The 20,449-nt window shown below is 41.8% G+C and overlaps 1 protein-coding gene across 9 annotated transcripts in view; it reads left to right on the top strand.

The window, feature by feature from the left end:
* The window catches only part of LOC141901324 (plasma membrane calcium-transporting ATPase 2-like), a 106,207-nt gene that overhangs the window by 46,379 nt on the left and 39,379 nt on the right, over positions 1-20,449 (top strand). For 8 of the 9 annotated variants that reach the window (XM_074788490.1, XM_074788496.1, XM_074788494.1 and 5 more), the window contains 4 exons: positions 5,360-5,558; positions 6,110-6,307; positions 13,834-14,070; positions 19,025-19,150. In XM_074788490.1, coding sequence (XP_074644591.1) covers positions 5,396-5,558; positions 6,110-6,307; positions 13,834-14,070; positions 19,025-19,150 — 724 coding nt within the window. In that variant the 5' untranslated portion in view covers positions 5,360-5,395. Of the gene's footprint in view, positions 1-500; positions 544-5,359; positions 5,559-6,109; positions 6,308-13,833; positions 14,071-19,024; positions 19,151-20,449 lie in introns of those variants that run through there. The other variant, XM_074788492.1, reaches the window with a different exon arrangement.

The raw sequence follows: 20,449 nt of genomic DNA on the forward strand, positions 1-20,449 counted from the left end.
GTATAATTATGGCTCTTAACCTTATATTATTATTTGACGTAGGCAATTACGTATACAAACAAGTAACCAAGCGCAATAGAACAGAACGTGTTCTCCGAGCAGCGAACGTAAGTGTTCCTTCGTTTGTTCGATTCTCTTTCGGCGTTAATTGCGAAAATTCTCATCGCCGGCGCCCACGATTGTCTTTACTATGACGTATATAGTAGTACTATAGCGATATACATGTCTATTCAAATAGATACTAAATACATGTATTATCATACAGCCGGACGGGCGCTAGGCGTTTTATATATAGTACTTGTGCAGGCAACCGTACTGACTGACTACTGCAGTAACGTGTGGAATAATAACATAGCCAGTAGAATTACTGCTTACTGCGGAATATCTCGTTGCTGTTTTTCGCCGCGGCGAGCCGGGAATATCAGCGCAGACGGATTCTAACGAGGGATTTAACTAATCGGATTCGCTGAATTTTAATCGAGAGAATCGGAATATTTTAACGGACATTTAGACCGAAGCTACCGGAATATATCCGTATATAAGGTAGGCGAACCTAGTGAAGGATACTAGGTAAGATTCAAGAATAGGGGACTAGTGGTTAGGATTAGGGTTAGGTTTAGGGTTAGGCTTAGGTTTAGTTCCCTAATCATCATTAATTACTATATACATTACTATCATTATATATCATCATTATCAATTACTAATATTATTACTTAATTGATTACTATCACTACATATATATTGCTATAGTCCCCTATTCTTGAATCGCACCGGATGCTATAGATTTTGTTTGAATATTCTGAATTATGACTGCTTCGAGAGGTTATCGACATTGTGTACTGCAAATACATAACGATAGCCCTTGACACGAGCGCGGGTTATGTTTGAGATATAGTAGGCTTCAAGGGTTTCGATAATGTGTGTATAAATCAGGGTTGACTCAGTTGATCCTTCCGACCTACGGCTTCCGATCGAATTTCGCTTTGTTGACATTCGATTCGTTGCTTTTGCACTGATGACGCGGGTTTTGCAGGTATTCGTAATTCACCATTACACAGGACCGGATCTAGGATCGGGGAGGGCCGTACCCCCAAAATAGGGGCGCATCATATAATTCAAAAGAAAGAAACTCATCGAAAAACATATTACCTCATTTTTGGAAATACAGAGCTTATGAATTTAAACTTTTTTAGCTATCAGTTTAATAAAATTTCAGGGCCACTCGACTTTTTGAAGAGGGGCTTGGCACTTGCTACCGCAGCCTCCCCTTGAATCTGCCCCCCCCCCCCAAGAGGAAATTAGAATCCGACTGCCCATAAATATACCTGTGTGTTAGAGGTAGTTGGATCAGGAAGAATTGAGAAACAGATGTTTAAGTTTATTATTCAAGTATTGTTTGTAAAAAGGGTGCAGTTTTCAGTGTATATATACGTATGTTGTGTAGTAGGATATGCGATGGCAACAGATGCACTTTTTCGCTGGAAATGATGAAAAAATATATGTGTCATATCACTATTAATAACGTCATAATGTAACCGCAGACTTGTGAGTGTTGGGTCAGAAAAAATTGTATCCCTCGGCCTTTTGCTTATTGATCGGAAAAGGGGGCGCTGGGGGGCTGCGTACCAAAATGAGAAAACAGTTGCTACCGCCAGCATTCAGACCCATTCGACACCAGACCGGAAACTAGTGGAAGACTGACTGACTGCTAACACTAGGATTCAAACACATAAACCCTGGTTTGATGAGAGAGAAAGACTGACCGACTGACTGCTAACACCAGGATTCAAACACATGAACCCTGGATTGACGAGAGACCAGTGAAAGACTGACTGACTGCTACCACCAGGATTCAAACACATGAACCCTGGACTGATGAAAGACCAGTGAAAGACTGACTGACTGCTACCACCAGGATTCAAACACATGAATCCTGGAGTGATGAGAGAACAGTGAAAGACTGACTGACTGACTGCTACCACCAGGATTCAAACACATGAATCCTGGATTGATGAGAGACCAGCGAAAGACTGACTGACTGCTACCACCAGGATTCAAACACATGAACCCTGGACTGATGAAAGACCAGTGAAAGACTGACTGACTGCTACCACCAGGATTCAAACACATGAATCCTGGATTGATGAGAGACCAGCGAAAGACTGACTGACTGCTACCACCAGGATTCAAACACATGAACCCTGGATTGATGAGAGACCAGTGAAAGACTGACTGACTGCTACCACCAGGATTCAAACACATGAATCCTGGATTGATGAGAGACCAGTGAAAGACTGACTGACTGCTACCACCAGGATTCAAACACATAAACCCTGGATTGACGAGTGGCCAGTCAAAGACTGACTACTACCATCAGGATTCAAACCCATTTGACATATGACTGATAGTATAAACCACTCAGGTTACGGGTGGTGCGCTTATTTTTCTTTCATTTTATCGAGTGATGTTGACGCAACCTCGCGGAGAAAACTAATTGAAAATCGCATTTCGCATCAATTCAACGAGACAATTTTTGATTGGCTTCAACCGCAATAAGAGTATTGTAGAAGATAAATACGCTATTTCGAGTATGTTCGAAATGATATCGTATTCCCATCAGTGCGTCTTGATACTTTAACCCTTTGTTCGCTGCAGCCGCAGCTAAAGCTTCAAAATGTGACAAACCTTCGGAAATAAAAAATAACACTGCGTTTCATTCAAGACAAGGGGCAGTTATCAAAACGTACTATTAGTAGAATAACCGCCATTTAAGATTGAACGTGTATTTATTTTAGTTTTTGTAGTTTGTTTTATGTTGTAAATGTAGAACAAATGTATCAAAATGAGGATTTTATTTTCTTCTAGATATCTAAGCATTTTAACTCTCTGACGATATTGGTTTTATACTTAAAACTTCAAAGACTTCCTGGTTCTGGAAACCTGCGCGTAGATATCTTACACAATGTCAGATTCTTCTCGTGTATATAAGCTTACTTGGCTCACGGGTCGTGCCATTCAAATCTTAAAACAGCGATAGTTGTTCAGAATGAACCCAGTTCCTCAGAACTGAGTTCAGATTTGACTGGGAGTGAACTCATTGAAAATGAACTCGTTTTAACTCGTTTTAGTTTGATGATATGAGTATATTGTATATTAGGATAGGTGACTGATTAGAAACTCTTCCTGTCGTACACAGTCGGCCATTTTCATTAAATTGACATTTCCTGGTGCGTTCATTGAAATATCCGTCACTTTACAGCCATCGGTGGCGCGAATTTAACTAGTCATACTAATTACCGCACGAAACCTTGACAGGACATAGCAGGTTGCGATAAAGCGTTTATTCGAAAATTCCCGAAAATTGTTTATTTCAAGTTTGAATCGTTATCGTCGCACGTGTGGTGAAGTGAAAGGTGATATGATATATTAAAACAACGGACGGTTTGTCTGGAGTTATTTTTGGCGCAGTCTACGGGAGCAGACGGATTGTGGTTGTTGCATTATCTTCATCTGTAACCGATTTATAGAAACAAAACATCAACTGAATGTATTATTTTTCATCCTCTGATAAGTCTAGGGGGGTTTTGTAATCTCTCGACTACAACATAGTTTTGTTTATCAGTAGCTGATCTGCGCACGCTGCGTTACTACATAACTGTGTTTATCAGCTTTCCCACAGTCTCCATCTCCAACTATCTTCCCGCCCACAGCCTGTTCTCTTATTCCCTTTTCCCTTCCTCCAGAATTTCTTGCTTCCCCTGGCTCTGTCTATCCCTCTTGTAAAGGGTACCCGCAGCCAAAATTCTCGGGTGGAACCTTTTAGCTAGAGTTTTTTTTTTCTTTATCTTAAAATAGGGATTGTCCCTGTTATTTATTTGGTTTTAGCTAGAGCTTTAACAAGTGCAAAATAAAGCAATTGCAAGCCCCCTGTTTTGCTCCTGGCAGGTCTAGCGGGTTTATAAGGGACGCCAAATCAAATCTAATCTAACCAAATCTTCAAGCCGTATAATTAAGCGGGACAATTTCGATTTTGGGATAACGGAGACAATTGTATTAAAAAACTCAAACTTTTTTAGGTCTTCGGAGGTTCACGTTAGCCACCCCAACTAGCGACCCCGCCTAGCGTATGCCGTCTTTATCTTAAACCCCTTTAAAAAAAGCGTTGCATATGAAATGAAGATTGTTCTCTAAAAACTGTGAAATCCATGATTTTATCGACGCACTTTATAACCAAGAGGAACCATTAAAACTAGCAGCGTTCAGTAGCGTGAAGTAATTAGCCGACGCTGTCAGAGGTTCGCGGCGGTCTTTTGGGTATATTAGCTCGATGGACTGTACGACCATTAAACTCGTGTCCTCGTCCGACATTTACAACATTAACAACATAAATCACTGATCATCATCGCTTATATCGGTGTAAATGGTTTTAAATGTTTCTTCTCGCGAGGATTGTGATTTATGTCGCTACTGAAAATTCGGTTTTGATTCTTATATTAGTCGACGCGAAGAAAAATGACGGAACTCAAGAGCTGTCGATTTTCGAGAATTCGCTTTTTTCAACATCCGATCTTGACAGAACTGCATAAAATTGAAGACTTAAAGTTGAGATATTAAAATTTCATTTTTCCTGACTGTGGAACCAGGTCGTTTAAATGGGAGGCAGAACAATGTGAAAGATGTGAACAATATTGTGAAAAATTGATATATCCTAAAAGAAATTTTGAACAAATATGAACAATTGTGAAAAATCTGAAAAATCATCAAAAATCTGTTAAAAGTTCTGTCTTAATATTTTGATACAATTTTGATGCCCTTTACCGTGAAGCGCTCTATACCGTGAAGCGCTCTATACCGTGAAGCGCTCTATACCGTGAAGCGCTCTATACCGTGAAGCGCTCTATACCGTGAAGCGCTCTATACCGTGAAGCGCTCTATACCGTGAAGCGCTCTATACTGTGAAGCGCTCTATACCGTGAAGCGCCCTATACCGTGAAGCGCTCTATACTGTGAAGCGCCCTGCTCTGAATATGTTCACAAGCTGTGTCGAAGTTTAAAAAATTTCATTCTGTTCTAACAATATACATGTATATCACAATGGGTTAAATTGCAGATAAAACCCTTTTTCAGTAAATATATGAATTCGTTAAAATTAGTTTAAGTTTCTATCATTTCGATTATTTTTATTATCATCATCAAAAACGCTCGTGCGATTGCGGCAATTTTTAAGTGCGGAACCATGTTGTCTGTCTGCGCAATATACACTATATCTATAATCAGGTTAAATTACGCGGCTGATTTTATGTAATAAACCCGTTGAGTGTTTGAATCAATAACAGTTTCTGTTGTTATTATTTTGCAGGCTGTTTGACGAGGTCGTTAGGGTAGATGAGCCAAAATGACTCAAGCGATGGACTGGCGACCGTCCGAGTTCGGCTTGACGGTCAAGGAACTGCGCGAGTTGATGGAAATACGCGGTGCGGAGGCCTTGCGAAAAATCAATAGCACGTACGGCGGTATTTTTGAAATTTGTAAAAAGCTAAAGACATCACCAACCGATGGTAAGGGAGACTTCTGTTAATCTGTTCCCAAAACCTCCATAATTTCAATGCGGAACTGGTAACTCTTGAGTTTTAGTTATACAGTTGCAGATCTGACTTCCTACTATTTGAGAATAGTTTCTATTAGTCTTATAAAGAGCTCAACTACTCTCAAATGTATCCAAATAATCTCAAAATGAGAATAATTTCTAGTTCATTTTCTATTGAACTGTTATTTTCGATATAAAATTATCCTCATATTGGTAAAGAAATACTACAATTAGAGAGTAGTCTGGTCTGCAGTTGTGAGTTAGTTAACTCTGAACTCAGGATCCAGTTTCGCAGCTGTGAGTTAGAGTTAACTGTGAGCTCAGGATCCAGTTTCGCAGCTGTGAGTTAGAGTTAACACTGAACTCAGGATCCAGTTTCGCGGTTGTGAGTTAGAGTTAACTCCTAATTCTAATAAGTTGTTATTTTCGCATGAATCACATATTTCGACCCAGTCCATCCTAAGGGTAATGTTGAATCCAATCAATCACACTGATTTGTTTTTCCATTTTTCTCTGTTGCAGGATTACCGGGAACTGCCGTTGATATACAACAGCGGGTCGCTGAATTTGGATCAAATATCATACCTCCGAAACCTCCAAAGTCTTTTTTAAAACTAGTATGGGAAGCGTTGCAAGATATCACGCTTATCATTCTTATCGTTGCCGCTATCATTTCACTGGGATTATCATTTTATCAACCAGAGTCGGATGGAGAAGAAGGTAAGATTCGACTTATCAGTTGATTGCCTTCGCCTCTGGGTTCGAAGGTCTTCACCTCTGGTTTGGAGAGGTCTTGCATGTTAAGTCATAGTTTTATGTCTGGTCAGAATTGGAGACTTGCCATACATGACGACAAAAGATAATCGGGGAATTTACAAATTTCGGCAGTCAGTCATATCCGTGATCTCTATAAGCTCAGTTTATTGCCCCTAAAGCCCGTTCCACAAGCACAAGATTTGTGTGCATAACTGAGTGACCACTGATGTGTTGCAATTTCATTAACCCTTTCCACGCTAACTCCTATCCTTTCACTAGACCTGGGTTTGTGGTATGCGTATCGCTTCATACCTGATGAGACCACGGACTCGGATTCAATTATCCAACTCCGGGTTGAATCTATATCCACAACAATCTAAATCCATCATTTCCAAGTTGAACTTATTTTTAACCCGATGAGAATTAAACGGAGTTAAATCACAGCTGTGCATCTGGTCAATATTCAACAGCATTTAAATAGCCCATAACATTTGGAATTGAACAATATTTTATAATGAAGTTCAAACACCCTTGTTCTTTATTGACATGTTTTGAATTCAGTAATTCTGGTACGACGACATTCTAACACACCTACGTGACTATGTACTCAGAAACTGAGCTAGGTTTCGATTGAACATATTCTGGTTTAGGAATATCAATTCCCGATAACGAATTCTCTACCGGCAGCTTCTATCAGGTTTACAGATTACGCTGTCCCGGAATAGGTAAAGCGTGTATTCTGATCGAAACAAGCGCGCCAGAAGAGAATTTCTCAATCGGTAGACACCGATCAAAACTTGCCTTAGTTCCGAAGTGGATAACTGACTAAAGCCACGGTAACCGTGAGACGATGTTAAACCTGGATCAGATCAAACCATTGTATCTAATTAGAGAGTGCGTTCATACATAAACCACTCACTCGATACTTAATAAAAATTTGCCGAAATTTAACTCTGGCCCAGTCTGACGTTTTCGATCGCACGTCTTTAGTTACCCTAGCGTCGGATTTCATATCGAGCGACCGATCTCGTGCCATGTGCGTCGATCGACTAGCCTCTTTACTAACGGGGACTAATATCATATTCTGCATCAGTGACGACGACGAGCACCGATATCAAATGATATATACCCGACGCGTGCTCAAAAATCATCGTTTATTGCGATCACGCGACGCCACTATTTCCCGGCCAATCACCGTCGACCCACTCTATCCGTCTATCCATCTATTCGTGTTGATTTTATATCTCACATTTATCCATATATGTATGAAATGTAATCTAGATTGGATTAGGTTGCGTTTTGGAGAGAGTGAGTCCCATGACGGTGATTGCTGTGGGTTAATCAAGCCGGCTGTATTGGTCTCTATTGGCTGACTATCAATGATGTAACAATGTTTCCGGTGGTCAGTATTGAGAGTCACTGAATTCATTTACAATTAGAACAACGTCAACAAGAGTCCTGCTGTCTCCGAGTACATCAGCCGTTACTGAATTTGAAATGTGTGACTCCTCCAGACTAGAAATACTGATACCATTTGTTAGATGAAATTTGAAAGGTGTTTGTTACCGAGAGTCTTCACCCCCTAAATTACTTGTTAATTCATAAGTCTTACCCCCTTGATTATTGATTGATTTTAGGGTCTTACTTCTCGCTTACCAATTAATTTGAGGGTCTTACCCCTTGATAACTGACAAATTGAGGGTCTTACTCCTGATAACTGATAGAATCGAGGGTCTTACCCGTTGATTACCGATTCATTTTAGGGTCTAACCCCTGTGATAACTGACAGATAAATTCGAACAGAAATATGAAAGGTGTGACTGAGGGTCTTAACCCCCCCTTAAAACGAAAGTTGTTAGTGATAGCACTTTGTAGATGAACTTGGCAATGTGGCCGACATCCGTAAGACTTATAAAAACAAAAAAATGCACTATAAATATAGAATCCATGCAAAAATGACTGATGTTTGTTTATATAAACTTTGCGTACGCACAGATCACGAAGGTAAGATGTATATAGTTTTTAGTGGATTAAATAGATACGTGTGTTTTGTTGATGATGTTTTAGATGTAGGTAAAAAATTTCCTTTCGTTTGTGTCCCCTTGAATAGCTTCAGAATATTGTTTGCATAGTCGACTTCAGTTCCCGTACGGAAATCTGATAGCATCGCAACAAGACTCAACCACAGCATCAAACCCTGCCTTAATAGACCCATCGGGCATATAGTTGTTTTGTGAAGCAAAACAGAAAAAGTGTCATGGTTTCACATACACCATCACATACACCAAGGATGTTTACTAGGGTGGGGTTTATACTGTGACATAGTTGTATGATGTCACCGGGTTCAAACCCCCGCTGAGAGAGGGTGTGTCTACTAGGGCAGGGATTCGTACTACGTGACAGTTTCTTGATACCATCGGGTTCAAATCCCGGCTAAGAGAAGATGTGAATTATTAGTAGCTGAACCCTTGACTTCACGGCAGATCGTCACGTCTTCAACTGCCTGTTTTTCTAACTGGAGCTTTATCTCTCGTGGATGGTTTACCAGAAAACTGAGCGTTATCTTCAGATTCTGAATGGCGCCGCGCATTATCAATATTCAACCCTGTGATATAGTTTACGGAATTTCCCACGGGGGTTTCACAGCTCGGCCACTTATTACACAGTCTGGATCTAGTTGGGTAACTTTATCGAGAGAAAACTTTCTCTGGGAAATACTGTTAAACAGGAGTTTACTGCCGGTTTTAAACACACAGGTTCTCTATGCATCTCTTCAGCTGTTGAACGACAGAAACAGCTCTTACATTCTCTCCACACTCACCTCTCTCTCTCAACTCCTTCACTTAATGTTTCCCCCAGCTAATTATCAAAGATAATGCGCAACAAATGTTATTTCATAACCAACAGGTTTAAACCGTGCTGTATATGAAGATTATCTACACGGTTAGTTCGTACATGCGGTTAGTTTGTGTGGTGGTTGATTATCTTTGTACGTATGATCAGTAAAGCGTCCAACAGTCTGTTACTGACATATCTGTCTACCTGGCCATACCTCTCCTTATCCTAGTGTCTGCGTGGCTATACCTCTCCTCTTACTGTCTACCTGGCCATACCTCTCTTATCCTAGTGTCTACCTGGCCCTACCTCTCTTACCCTACTGTCTGCCTGGCCCTACCTCCCTTACCCTAGTGTCTACCTGGCCCTACCTCTCTTACCCTACTGTCTGCCTGGCCCTACCTCCCTTACTCTAGTGTCTACCTGGCCATACCTCTCTTACCCTAGTGTCTGCCTGGCCCTACCTCTCTTACCCTAGTGTCTACCTGGCCCTACCTCTCTTACCCTACTGTCTGCCTGGCCCTACCTCCCTTACCCTAGTGTCTACCTGGCCATACCTCTCTTATCCTAGTGTCTGCCTGGCCCTACCTCTCTTACCCTAGTGTCTGCCTGGCCCTACCTCCCTTACCCTAGTGTCTACCTGGCCCTACCTCTCTTACCCTAGTGTCTGCCTGGCCCTACCTCCCTTACCCTAGTGTCTACCTGGCCATACCTCTCTTACCCTAGTGTCTGCCTGGCCCTACCTCCCTTACCCTAGTGTCTACCTGGCCCTACCTCTCTTACCCTAGTGTCTGCCTGGCCCTACCTCTCTTACCCTACTGTCTGCCTGGCCCTACCTCTCTTACCCTAGTGTCTACCTGGCCCTACCTCCCTTACCCTACTGTCTGCCTGGCCCTACCTCCCTTACCCTAGTGTCTACCTGGCCATACCTCTCTTACCCTACTGTCTGCCTGGCCCTACCTCCCTTACCCTAGTGTCTACCTGGCCATACCTCTCTTACCCTAGTGTCTGCCTGGCCCTACCTCTCTTACCCTAGTGTCTGCCTGGCCCTACCTCCCTTACCCTAGTGTCTACCTGGCCCTACCTCTCTTACCCTAGTGTCTGCCTGGCCATACCTCTCACCCTAGTGTCTGCCTGGCCCTACCTCCCTTACCCTAGTGTCTACCTGGCCCTACCTCTCTTACCCTAGTGTCTGCCTGGCCCTACCTCTCTTACCCTACTGTCTGCCTGGCCCTACCTCTCTTACCCTAGTGTCTACCTGGCCCTACCTCTCTTACCCTACTGTCTGCCTGGCCCTACCTCCCTTACCCTAGTGTCTACCTGGCCATACCTCTCTTACCCTAGTGTCTGCCTGGCCCTACCTCTCTTACCCTAGTGTCTACCTGGCCCTACCTCTCTTACCCTAGTGTCTACCTGGCCCTACCTCTCTTACCCTACTGTCTGCCTGGCCCTACCTCTCTTACCCTAGTGTCTACCTGGCCCTACCTCTCTTACCCTACTGTCTACCTGGCCCTACCTCTCTTACCCTAGTGTCTACCTGGCCCTACCTCTCTTACCCTACTGTCTACCTGGCCCTACCTCTCTTACCCTAGTGTCTACCTGGCCCTACCTCTCTTACCCTACTGTCTGCCTGGCCCTACCTCTCTTACCCTAGTGTCTACCTGGCCCTACCTCTCTTACCCTAGTGTCTACCTGGCCCTACCTCTCTTACCCTAGTGTCTACCGGGCCATACCTCTTTTATCTAAGTGCCTGTGTTGTCTTATCTGGCCCTACCTCTCTTACCCTAGTGTCTGCCTCATTCTACCTCTTTCACTTAAGTGTCTACCTCTTCATACCGTGCTCACCTCAGTTCAGTACCTGGCCCCCTGCAAATTCTGTTTATATTTCAACAATTTCGAACGAGTTCACCCTTTTTAAAACGCAGTCGACGACCGACGTGTATTGATTCAGTTTTTCTTCCCTGCTATTTCGTTCGTTTGTTCGTCGGTTGTTTATCAGTTCGTTTCAATCATTCAGACGTTGTTTTTCTCTCTAGATGATTTTCTTCAGACGCTCTATTGTTCCCATCTGAACGCGCGTTCTGAAGAAACAAGATACGAACATTCCCCCATCGAACGCGGCGTTCAAGTATTCAACCACGATGATAACCGACGATATCTCGGCCCCTAGTTGCTTTTTGCGTCGAGGTTCTTTTTGATGATTTTCTATACGTGGAATATGCGTAGATTCTGAAGTGCTCCAAAGCTGAGCAGTATGCAAATGCGGTATAAATCTTATATAACTCCTAAGAGTCAACGATTTTTGTACTTCAAGTCTGAGGAAAAGTCTCGCGAGTTTCTGCATCTTGATTTAGACGTTTCTAGAGAGTATTTTCTAGAGCCAGTTTCGATCAGTGTCCCCCCGCCGTCGAAGGTCGGTGGTATCGCAGTTCGCCTTTTGAAGTTTCTAATCAGGAAAACATGGAAATGAATTGAATCAAACATCTTCTACATTGTGGCGAAAAAAAATGGTGAAATCATAACATCTTCAGAAATTTCTTTTTCATCTTTTAGTATCCCAACGGAAGATCTAGTACCTCAGGGGCCAGTTGCACAGTCTTGACTTAAGTCCAAAATTGGTCTTAAATCTTAAGACTGGTCTTAAGTTGTTAGATTGGCTATAGAACTAAGTTGGTCTTAGACTGGTCTTAAGTCTAAGCCATGACTATGCAACTGGCCCCTGGATACTACCAAAAGTTTATCATCAAGAAAACTCGGAATCGAATGGAATCAAACATCTTCTATCGGTTCTTTCAGATACTTCTTCTATTCATCTCATTTATTAGCATCCCGACGAAAAATCTAGTAGTACCTTTGGCACACTGCCAAACTTCAGCCCAATAAGAAATGTTAAGATATAGTGATTGTGGTTTTTAGTTAGGCAGGGTTTAGTGTAATCCGTATCAGTTCTGTTATTAGTTTTAGTTTCGGCAGGTATCCTATCGGTCGTCTCAGCTTTTAGTTCAGTGTGTTGTGTTTATTGTAGGTACATTCGTAACCAATATGGCTGCCAGTCAGCCCTATACACTTGCACAGGGAAAAAAACCTATGATATTGCACCTGTAGATTTGAAATGAATATTACATTCCGCCCGATGATGGCTGTTAGGAATGAGCCGAAACCTTTTATGTCGACAAACCCTCGTCGATATGTTGAGATAACCTTGATACTTGGAATGGGCCTCTCATAAGAGTAAAGTTTGTTTCAGGTGTTTTCAAAATAAGCCCATGTGCATGTATCTGTACATGCTCATAATTCTATCAATTAAGAATTCTCAAAACTTACAACTATAGGAAAATTGGATGAAGTGGTTGAGTAAGAACCAAAAATTCGGCCCTACTTTGCTGTTGTGCTTTATCAATTTAGGTCTAATTTTAGGGCCATATTTCACTGCTGTTAATTAAGCGAAAATGAGTTCATTTTCATTGATGAATTCGTGATGAATTAACTCACAAACGAGGACTGTAGGTTCTGGTTATTACGTCACTATTTACTGTCAAAACTCGCTGTTTGATAACAAAAAACGTTCTCGACACTGTTTGTATCTTAATTTCTACGCGTTCAAAAGTCTCTATATTATATTTCCGATAATAAACCGGGTTTGATCAGACCCCGACGACGACGACGTGTATTTTTTGAATAGTGTCTGGTTGCGCGTATAAACTTTGAATCAAAACCGTAAAGAGATAGCTCAGCGCGCTGTATTACTATTAGTAGTACAGGCGCCTCAGGGGGGCTTTTATGTAAAATAATCGATTTGAAGTATGGTAAAAAAAACTAGCAACGTTGACGTAAAATATATATATGTATATATATAGTCTGAATACTGATACTCCTGTATTCGTTTTAAAATGATCTGCTGATTATTTTTCCCCCGAAGAAACGTTTTAACGTTTTACCGGAAAAAAGTAAAGCGGGTATTTTTGCGTGTATGGAAATTAATTTTGACATTTACTAGCGATGATAGTCTAGGGGGAACTGATAGACAGTATCGATTTAGTTTAGCTATATTGTTCCCGTGTGTGTGGTGTAAATGTCATAAGGTGTTTGCTTCAATGGAAGCGATGTCTCGTCGCTTACTGCGGCGATAGAGGATTCGCTCACTGTCTGCCGGTCGCGGGGGCTAACCAACCACCAGGTGGCGATAGTATGAATTAGATCGGGTTCTCTATTCTGAATGAATAGAAAAGAAAACGAAGAAAACTGAAGAAAATTTGTTATAATTGACTTGAAAATGGTGGTGAGCATACATGAACGATCTTCAGAAAACTTGAGTCCTGAAATGGCTAGAACGAATAAATGACATTTGGAAAATGTCTATGATCCGTTTTAGAAATAGCTAATTTTTTCACCGGGGCCTGGTTCCACAGTTCTGAGTTAAGATTTAACTAGTTGAAACTGATTTCAATGCTTTCAGTGGAAATGGTTGGCATCATTGGAATCAAATTTCGACCCAGAACTGTAGGACCAGGTCCAGTGTCGTAGCTGGGATGGAATTTAAAAATATTTAGGAATTTACCCCCAAAAAAATCAACATTGGATAAACATTCATGGTAACCGATGCGCCCCCTGGTGTAGATTTAGTGAATTTTAAGCGTAATTTTGTCTTATTTCAGTCGGAGGAGATGCGACGGAGTCGGAGGCCGGATGGATCGAAGGTCTCGCCATTCTAATAGCCGTGTTCGTCGTCGTGTTGGTGACGGCGTTCAACGATTGGAGGAAAGAACGTCAGTTCCGCGGTCTGCAAAATAAAATCGAACAGGAACACAAAATAGCGGTGATCCGAGGCGGAGAGGTCATACAACTGGTGGTCGGTGATATCATAGTCGGTGATATTGCGCAGGTTAAATACGGTACGTTTACTATTAAACCCTTTCATTGTTGACTCATTAATACCGGGAAGTGTTGAGGTTTGAAAATTAAAAAAAAATCCAGCCCAGTACGTCGAATAACTGCTCTAGTGCATCTACACTGCGGTGCGGTGTATTGTTAGTTACTGGTATTACTGGTTGGTTACTGGTATATTTCGCTGTTTGATAGGTGCTGCCATCTTTCAGTACAGATAACACTATCAGCTGCCATCTTTCAGTACAGATAAAACTATCAACTTCTAGCAAAATCCATGACTGATTTATACACCGCACTGTGGTGTAGACACTGAAAGGGTTAAATTCTACTGCTCGCTAGGAAATCCGGTTCTAAAAGTGGGTTAAGGTCAACTGACAACTGCTCCCGAAAAATCTGGTTCTAAAAACAAGCGTAGGTTGCTTGCGATATGCAATCGGTTGTAGCCGGTCGCAAATGACGGCGATTGGACTGTCAGCGACAGAATAACCAGTCTTGCAGTTGCAAGAGCGGACCAGACAGTCGCGTCGCGTCGGATCACAGAAAGGAGAACATGTGCGACTGGTATCATTGGCACTACTGTGATTTGTCGATTGTGGTCACTTGAGGGCCACTAGACGGGGCTGTATGCCATAAAATGGCGTCTGTAAATACCTCCACATCGCATGGGGCGTGTAGGTCGATGGGTCTTCGCGACCCAAAAAAGTCGCGACGAATCCCAAGCAATTGCGAGCGAGTTCCAAAGCTGTCGGTTTAGTTCGACGACTTTAACGCCGAATATCAGTTCGTTGTTTCCAACGTTTCAACAACCGTGAACTGTAATAACCCGGATGATGACGGGTATAATGACAGGAAAGATTAAGTATCTCAATGAAAGTCAGTCGAGCTGCAGTGATTTTACGTCTGCTAATAACGAAAGGAGATAAAATGTTTTCACATTTGCATTCGACGACGACGACGATGACGAAAGCGTCGTGAGCTGGCATGAAGGACATCGATCTCGAATCTCTGCAGCAGCAGCAGCAGCAGCAGCAGCAGCAGCAGCAGCAGCAGCAGCAGCAGTAGGAGGGAGGCGGTATGAATAAACCATCGTTTAAATCGATGATTGATAAGTTGAACGCGTACGTTACGATTGATTTTAGATTCACGCACATGAAACGACGTGACATTAATTCATTCTAAACTCTGTTCGTCGTGATTAAAACGTCGATAGTTTATAATGTCAACGGCCGCGGCGACACATTGCAAGCCAGTTGAAAACTTTGATTATTTCATTATCTTTACTGTGTTCGGTTTCAGCACTAGTAAGCCCAGCCGATAGTACATGTGGTTTTTTCCTATATAACAAAACCAGTCTTATAATTGAAGATTTTCAGGTGTTCATCTGCATTCCAAAACTTTCAAGCGAAAATCAAAGGGACTTCTTAACCTATTTCCCTTGATGACTGGTGCCATATTGAGGTGTTTTGTGTGGCCCTATTTGTTTCATTATTTCAGAGCTGACAACTGTTCCTGATTTTCAGTATTTGTTACTATTTCATGGTTCTGACTTCTCAATACTGGTCTCATATTGGCTACGACAAGGATAGAGTCTTAAGCCCTCACTTTCGCTGGAATAACTTCAGTTAGATCCGATATTTTTCGTAGCTATAATATTTATGAGTACAGTGGTATTAGTTAGTGACTGCGCGCGAATGATACTTATTTAATAATCCTCGTCGCCCCGCGAATGGTAGAATATGTCGGTGCTAAAACGAGAATAAAAATTGATATTCATGACGAGAAGCACCGGTTCGCAGACTGTAGCTGCAAACATTAATCACAATGTAATAAAACCGAGATAAATCTGTCCATATCTGAGAGAGGAGAGAGATAGAGAGGACAGAGAGTGGCCAGTGTTATCACTGCAGTGATCAGTGAGCCACTACAGCGTGTAGTAAAATACCACTGGGCACTCAGTCAGCCAGTCTCTCAGTAATAGCACTGCTGGTATAACCGGTGTAGTTGGTAAAGCTGGTACATCGGGTTTAGGCTGGTACAGTTGGTATAGCCAGTTTAGCTTGGTAAAGCTTGTACAGATGGAGTAGCTGGTATAGCTTAGTAAAGCTGGTACAGATGGTATAGCTGGTATAGCTTAGTAAAGCTGGTGCAGTTGGTATAGCTGGTATAGCTTAGTAAACCTGGTACAGATGGAGTAGCTGGTATAGCTTAGTAAAGCTGGTGCAGTTGGTATAGCTGGTATAGCTTAGTAAAGCTGGTACAGTTGGTATAGCTGGTATAGCTTAGTAAAGCTGGTACAGATGGTATAGCTGGTATAGGTTAGTAAAGCTGGTACAGATGGTATAGCTGGTATAGCTGGTATACGTTGGTAAAGCTGGTACAGTTGGTATAGCTGGTATAGCTTAGTAAAGCTGGTACAGTTGGTATAGCTGGTATACATTGGTAAAGCCAGTATAGTTGCTATACGCTGGTACAGTTGGTACAGCTGGTACAGTTGGTAGAGTCGGTTTAGTTGGTATAGCTGGTATAGCTCATATAGTTGGTACAGTTGGTATAGCCAGTTTAGCTTGGTAAAGCTTGTACAGATGGAGTGGCTGGTATAGCTTAGTAAAGCTGGTACAGTTGGTATAGCTGGTATACATTGGTAAAGCCAGTATAGTTGCTATACGCTGGTACAGTTGGTACAGCTGGTACAGTTGGTAGAGTCGGTTTAGTTGGTATAGCTGGTATAGCTCATATAGTTGGTACAGTTGGTATAGCCAGTTTAGCTTGGTAAAGCTTGTACAGATGGAGTAGCTGGTATAGCTTAGTAAAGCTGGTACAGTTGGTATAGCTGGTATAGCTTAGTAAAGCTGGTACAGTTGGTATAGCTGGTAAAGCTTAGTAAAGCTGGTACAGTTGGTATAGCTGGTATACATTGGTAAAGCCGGTATAGTTGCTATACGCTGGTACAGTTGGTACAGCTGGTATGGTACAGTTGGTATAGTTGGTATAGCTGGTATAGCTCATATAGTTGGTACAGTTGGTTTAGCCGGTATGGTTGGTACAGCTGGTAAGGCTGGTACAGTAAAGGCCGGTGCTGGTGTAAATCACTGTTATACAGCTGATATAGTGCAAGACTAGACGTTGAGGGTCAGTGCGGGATGCGTTGTCATGGTAATAGGTTCTTCTGTTTCCTATTGAATCAGCTGCTATTGAATGATTCTCGTGATGGCGCAGGCAGCGCGGCGCGGCATGCTGTTACATCGATCTTGCTACTGATTGCTGTAACATCCCTTAATTTCGATGGTGATGTTGATTGTTGTAACAGTGCTGTTGGTCAATGCGTAGCTGCGTTATTAACCCTTCACAAACCTCACAACATGTGGCGTATCGACATGTTTCGAAATTGAATTTGTTCATCGGCTTTCATCTAGATTTCTAGCCTTTTGAATAATACACTGATTATGCAAATCAGGCGTTAAGATAAACTCTAGATGATCAGTACTTTTAATTGAAATTTCATGTCTGCATTCGAATGAGAGCCACAAAACTGAAACTTTAGAATGGGGTCATTCAAACGAAACCCACATAACCGTGAAACTGGATCCAGAGTCATTTTTACACCACACACCTGTGGAACTGGATCCAGAGTCAAATTAAACCTACATAACTGTGGACCTGTTTCCAGAGTCAAACAAACCCACACAGATGTGGAACTGGATCTAGATTCAAAACTGCGAAATTTATGGGTAGATTTTAATTGATTTTAAGAAGAAATCCAGCATAGATGTTGTAATGTACCCTAACAGTACATACACACCTGGTGGATGCTCACTTGCCAGGGTATGCGTTATTAGAAGTTCATATTGAATGTCGTATATGCGTGGGTTGCGCGGCACTGCCGGCTATGTCACTCGTCTTAAGTTATACTCATTCGAGTGTAATACCAATATCATACGCTCCGGCGATCGAGGATCGTAGCTTCATTCCCCGTGGCTCCCAGTAACTAACTAGCTATCTGTTGGACTTTGCTGCCGCGCCAGTGGTCGGTATCTGTGTTGATAGCTCGTAAAAATCATACCAGCAGCAGCAGTAGCAGCAGTTATAGCCCCATTCTCTGCGATTGCCATTCAATTTGATACGTGGTAATTTAATAGCCGTATATAGTGAGTGAGTGAGTGAGTGAATGTATTGATCAGTTGTAATCAATATTAGAGATCGATATGTTTACTGTTCCTACTCCTACACTCTTTCTCTCTCTCTATCCTCGTGAATCTTAACCTCGGTACAGTTTAAACAGCTGGCTCCACGGTTGTAAAACCGGCGTGCTTCCACTTCCACATGTGTCTTCTCTGTCATCCACGTGTGGCCGTTTTCACGATGATGATGATATTGATTCTCGAGTTTTATTCGATATATCTTTTATAGCGGAGGAATTCTACGCGAATAAAATCAGGTCGGCACCTGCTTTGGAAATATAAAACTCATCATCGAGTCTTGCCCAAAACCATATTCTAACATCCTTATTTACGACAAACAGGGGTTAGGTTGATGTGAAAATGAATATCTGCCGAGACTCAGAATTTATGCACAAGCTGTGCTGAAGTTAAAGAAATTAGGCTGAATTAGTCCAGTTTATGATCAGTAACTGTTTATGTTATGCAACCCCTTATGTTTTACCAAGAGAAAATGTATGAGAAATTGGAAAAATCCTGAAACCAGTAGCTCAAAATATGATAACTGGCGGATAAATACCATAGTAACAATAAACTTTTAATTGCTGCTATGTCAACTATCCACTGGTTAACTCTAAACAACTTTTCAGCAACTGGTCCCTGGTATTTTGTTGTGAAATAAGGTGGGGAAAAGCCAATTGTAACTTAAGGATATGAAAAAATGTGAAAACTCCAGAATTCATCAATCTCTGTTTCTGCTGTTACTTCTCAGTGCTTATATTTGTTTTTATTCGTCTAATTTCAGGTGATCTTTTACCGGCCGATGGTATCATTCTACAGAGTAACGATCTAAAGATTGACGAGAGTTCGTTGACCGGAGAATCGGATCACGTGAAAAAAGGCGAGAATCTCGACCCAATGTTATTATCAGGTAAACAAACAACTTCCAATCCTGCAGCATCCTGTAGTATCCCAGGAGCAACTGCAGTTTACGTTTCCCTAATGGCAAAAATACATACAGATTATGTATTTCATGTATGTTCGAAATTTGAAATGAAATTTGAAACACTATTCTTTAATAACACTAGCGCCACACATTGAAAAGGTGACCTTGACCTTAACTGCAGTTAGACCCAGACCTGAGTAAAACTCTTCATTTCAGGGTTCGTTCTAGTCCTGAAAATCCTGGAAAAGTTAAGGAAATAAGAAAGCTTTGATGAGGGATCAGCCTTATTCACACTCTCCAAAACCTGCTAGCTAGTGACATCATTCCGCTAGCAGCCAATCTGAGCCCTGACCCTAGATCACCTGACCACCTGTGACATCATAACTGCAGCAGCCAATCAATTCATAACCTTATATCACCTGGCCACCTGTGACATGTAACCAGACACTGTGATCTGAACACCTGTGACATGAAACAGTAGACAGCCAATTGCCAGGTCACCTGACCACCTGTGACTTGTAATGAGCAACTCAAGCATTGACCTATTACTAACAACCACTCAGACATGTCGCCCTGTTTCTGTCTGAATAGAATACATGAATAAAACCTTATTCCACAGCATTTCAAATTACTTTAACTCTATCAAGAATTATTTATATTATATTAAAGTTAATTCTGTTAAAAAGTTGACTGACCCACTAGAACCAGTTAAATATCCTACTAGAAACAGCTATAAAAAAGAATTGTTTATGAATAATGCCAGCTGGGATTCTAAATAAACCTCTGAAGATATTTAATATATAACTCCCTGGAGATATTTAACTCACATCTTTCTGACCCTATTTATGATACCACCAACTCTCATGATTGCACTATCATGTCGAACAGAAAGATCCATTTGAACCAAGTCTACTGTACCATCCAACTAAGATGTTGTTCTCAAGTCAAAAGATACGACTTGAGTGGAGTCTACTGTACCATCCAACTCTGATGTTGCTCTCAATTCAAAAGATACGACTTGAGTGGAGTCTACTGCGCCATCCAACTCCCTCAAGTCAAAAGGTACGGCTTGAGCGGAGTCTTCTGCACCATCCAACTCTCTCAAGTCAAAAGGTACGGCTTGAGCGGAGTCTACTGTACCATCCAACTCCCTCAGGTCAAAAGATACAGCTTGAGTCGAGTTTACTGACCATCCACCCTCAAGTTTAACATCTTTATAGTGTGAAAGGTTCAGACATCAGTGCAGTCTATTATACAGAAGTTATGGTCAAATTTCAGACAATA

This window comes from Tubulanus polymorphus, chromosome 3 (genome assembly GCF_964204645.1).
Source record: "Tubulanus polymorphus chromosome 3, tnTubPoly1.2, whole genome shotgun sequence".
Lineage (NCBI taxonomy): Eukaryota > Metazoa > Nemertea > Palaeonemertea > Tubulaniformes > Tubulanidae > Tubulanus > Tubulanus polymorphus.